General features: G+C 46.0%; 1 protein-coding gene across 1 annotated transcript in view; it reads left to right on the forward strand.

Annotated features, from left to right (window-relative positions):
- Positions 1-4,068, forward strand: part of LOC108801582 (gastrula zinc finger protein XlCGF8.2DB-like) — a 7,872-nt gene extending 3,804 nt beyond the window's left edge. Inside the window, exons 4-7 of the mRNA XM_018573474.1 lie at positions 662-697; positions 1,073-1,189; positions 1,991-2,117; positions 3,489-4,068. Of these exons, the coding sequence (XP_018428976.1) occupies positions 662-697; positions 1,073-1,189; positions 1,991-2,117; positions 3,489-4,051 (843 nt within the window). The 3' untranslated portion in view covers positions 4,052-4,068. The remainder of the gene's footprint in view (positions 1-661; positions 698-1,072; positions 1,190-1,990; positions 2,118-3,488) is intronic.
- The last annotated feature ends 383 nt before the right edge of the window (positions 4,069-4,451 follow it).

Consider the following 4,451-nt stretch of genomic DNA (forward strand, 5'->3'; position numbering starts at 1 on the left):
AATGAACATATTTACTGCACATAGACTACAATGGGGTTCAGGCGCAAGATTTGGGGCTCACAGAATGTTTTAAAAACAGCATAGTGAACTTTAATCACTAAACATGACCCTACGTATCGTCAGGGTAACAAAGAGAGGAAGTTGTGTAAGGACAGGAAGTGATGTCACGTACAGGCAGGAAGTTCTAGCTGTGAGGTGATTGTGGAGGAAGTAGAGAGGAAGCATTGCTGGAACTGGAAGGTAACACACCGAGAGGAAGTGATGTGACATACATGAAGGAAGTGATGTCACGTACAGACAGGAAGTTCTGGCTGTGAGGTGATTGTGGCGGAAGTAGAGAGAAGGCATTGCTGGAACTGGGGGAGTAACACACCGAGAAGAAGTGTTGTCACATAGATGAAGGCCGTGATGTACAGACAGGAAGTGATGTCACATACAGACAGGAAGTTCTATCTGTGAGGTGATTCGGGAGGAAGTAGAGAGGAGACATTGCTGGAACTGGCAGCAGAGGAGGCAATACGATATCTGGTTTTATTTAATTTGTATTGATATACGAGGCCTGTAATATAATATAGAAACCGTCTGAGGTGGAGGAACTCCGCTCCGACATTATTCACCCCACTACAGTCCTCATAATTCTCAGATTATTGTCTGTCTACAGGGAGGAGTGGCCAGAATAGATCACATGTCCACATCAGTGAGGATGGACAAGTACCAAAGTCACATGACCAAGAGGATATTAGAGCTCACCCTGGAGATCATCTACCTGGTGACAGGAGAGGTGAGGAGGATTCTGGGAGGTCACATGACATCACTCTGATCTCTATTCATAAAACACAGACCTGACCGGAGGGGTGAGGAGGATTCTGGGAGGTCACATGACATCACTCTCATCTCTATTCATAACACACAGACCTGACCGGGGAGGTGAGGAGGATTCTGGGAGGTCACATGACAACACTCTGATCTCTATTCATAACACACAGACCTGACCGGAGAGGTGAGGAGGATTCTGGGATTCTAACACGATGTTCTTATTGGTTTCTCCATCCAGAGTTTTCCTCTTCTGAAGTCTGGTGATCATGTGACCATCACCGTGCCTCCATGTGACTCCCTAAAACCCGAGAGACCCAACATGCAGAAGGTTCTGGAAGCCACCAAGAAGATGATTGATCTGCTGATAGGAGAGGTGAGCGGTGCCGGGAATTCTGGGACATGATCCAGGAACAGGCAAGGGGCGTGTCTGGGTGGTGACGGGAGAGGTGGGCGGTGCCGGGGATTCTGGGACATGATCCAGGAACAGACAAGGGATGTGTCTGGGTGGTGACGGGAGAGGTGAGCGGTGCCGGGAATTCTGGGACATGATCCAGGAACAGACAAGGGGCGTGTCTGGGTGGTGACGGTATCATTGTGTGTGTCAGGTTCCTATAAGGTGTCAGGATGTCTCTGTCTATCTCTCCATGGAGGAGTGGGAGTATCTAGAAGGACACCGGGATCTCTACAAGGACGTGGTGATGGAGAATGCCCCGCCCCTCACATCACCGGGTAAGAGGAGAGAGCAGTACGGAGGCTCCGCCTACATCCCCCATCATCTGATACACACATAGAAACAATGTATTCAGTCAGTGTGTGTGTTTCCTACAGATGGATCCAGTAAGAGGAACCCACCTGAGAGATGTCCCCGCCCCCTGTATTCCCGGGACCCCACCCAGGAAGATCTCACCCTCCCCCACCATGAGAGATGTCCCCGCCCCCTGTATTCCCGGGATCCCACTCAGGAAGATCTCACCGTCCCCCACCATGAGAGATGTCCCCGTCCTCTGTATTCCCGGGATCCCACTCAGGAAGATCTCACCCTCCCCCACCATGATCAGGTAGGTGGGACTGAGCATGCAGACCTAAAAATAAATGTTTAGCTATGAGATGACATTCCTCCATCTATTCTCCTGTTCCATGTCTGTAAATGTGTTCTATCATCTTTGGAATTCAGGGTAAAGATTTAAAAGTTGAGGTTGAAGAAGAAGAGACGTTCGTAAAAGAGGATCACCAGTCTATGGAGGAGGGGGAGATGATTCTGACACGTGAGAAGGAAGAAGCTTCTCCACATCTGGACACAAGTAAGTCAAAAACAGAAGATAGTTTCCACTTGTGTTTTTACATTGTTACATAAGTGGAAAAATTACATGAAGGTCCATCTCCATTCCTCAATATAACGTCATGTGACCTACAAATGAGGAGGAGATACTGGATACCATATGAAGGTCCATCTCCATCCCCCCAATATAATGTCATGTGACCAACAAATGAGGAGGAGATACTGTACACCATATGAAGGTCCATCTCCATTCCTCAATATAACGTCATGTGACCAACTAATGAGGAGGAGATACTGGACACCATATGAAGGTCCATCTCCATTCCCCAATATAACGTCATGTGACCAACTAATGAGGAGGAGATACTGGATACCATATGAAGGTCCATCTCCATCCCCCCAATATAATGTCATGTGACCAACAAATGAGGAGGAGATACTGTACACCATATGAAGGTCCATCTCCATTCCTCAATATAACGTCATGTGACCAACAAATGAGGAGGAGATACTGTACACCATATGAAGGTCCATCTCTGTTCCCCAATATAACGTCATGTGACCAACAAATGAGGAGGAGATACTGTACACCATATGAAGGTCCATCTCCATTCCCCAATATAACGTCATGTGACCTACAAATGAGGAGGAGATACTGTACACCATATGAAGGTCCATCTCCATTCCTCAATATAACGTCATGTCCCCAACAAATGAGGAGGAGATACTGGACACCATATGAAGGTCCATCTCCATCCCCCCAATATAATGTCATGTGACCAACAAATGAGGAGGAGATACTGGACACCATATGAAGGTCCATCTCTGGTCTTCAGTTGGTCTCCTAGAATTGAGGTGGAGGAAGGTCCATCTCCACTCTCACAGTAACAATGACATCAATGTACACACATTCTCTCCCGGTGTAATTTGGGTGAATTGTCTCATTGATCTGATTTGGATTCATAGTTCGGTGTTGCTCCCAATCCCATGGCAGAGCTCGGTGAACGTGTTGAGTGTTGGACCCACATGTAAGACATGAAACGGATCTGTAATGTTATATTTGGATGTTTCTCTCCTACAGATGGACACTATGCTCAGATTATGAATCCCTCTGAGGGCTATTTTATTTTATCTCCGGATTATAATGACCTCACACAACATTCTCCGGGAGTGAATCCCATTACCCATAATAGACATCACAGACCTTCCCATTCAGAGACATCAATGGATCCCTCTAATCCTGAGGAACCTTCTGACCAATCAAAGACTGTTACTACAGATATACATCTGAGTTCTCAGAGTGCGGAGAGATCAACAGGTCCAACTAATGCACAGGAATCTTCTTTAAGGCATGAAGGCGTTCAAACAGGTGAGCGTCCTTTGTCACATTCAGAGTGCGGAAAAGGTTTCACTCAGAAAGGAGACCTAAACCTATATAATCAAACCGGTGAGCGCCCTTTTTCCTGTTCCGTATGCGAGAAGAGTTTCGTTATGAAACGAGCACTTGTTAGACACCAGAAGATCCACACAGGTGAGCGCCCTCATTTATGTTCAGTGTGCGGAAAAAGTTATATTGAAAAAGCAAACCTTCTCATGCATCAGAAGCGCCACACCGGGGAGCGTCCTTATTCATGTTCAGAGTGCGGAAAAAGTTTTGTTTACAAAGCGGACCTTGTTAAACACCAGAAAATTCACACTGGTGAGCGCCCTTTCTCGTGTTCAGAGTGCGGAAAAAGTTTCATCGACAAAACAAAGCTTCTGGTACACCAAAGAATTCACACCGGTGAGCGTCCGTTTTCATGTTTAGAGTGCGGGAAACGTTTCACTCAGAATGGAGACCTTCTTAAACACCAGAGTGTTCACAGTCGGGAGAAAGGTTTTTCATGTTTAGAGTGTGGTCATTGTTTCAAACATAAACGAAGTCTAATTAGACATCGTAGTTCTCACACCTGCTGATGCTGTTGATAAATTTACAATATGAAGAAACTGGAGGAATGTGTTTTTAAAATAAACAAAAATGATCTATGAAATATTCTGTCCTGAGTCTCTTTATTTGTACAAATGACCAGAATTCTTAGATGATCGGAATGAGCTCGGTTCATAGAGAGTCCTCCATTGGTGATGGGAATGAGCTCAGATCATAGAGAGTCCTCCATTGGTGATGGGAATGAGCTCAGATCATAGAGAGTCCTCCATTGGTGATGGGAATGAGCTCGGGTCATAGAGAGTCCTCCATTGGTGATGGGAATGAGCTCGGTTCATAGAGAGTCCTCCATTGGTGATGGGAATGAGCTCAGATCATAGAGAGTCATCCATTGGTGATGGGAATGAGCTCAGTTCATAGAGAGTCATCCAT

This window comes from Nanorana parkeri, unplaced genomic scaffold (assembly GCF_000935625.1).
Source record: "Nanorana parkeri isolate BGI_ZX_2015 unplaced genomic scaffold, ASM93562v1 scaffold2394, whole genome shotgun sequence".
In the NCBI taxonomy this organism is placed as follows: domain Eukaryota; kingdom Metazoa; phylum Chordata; class Amphibia; order Anura; family Dicroglossidae; genus Nanorana; species Nanorana parkeri.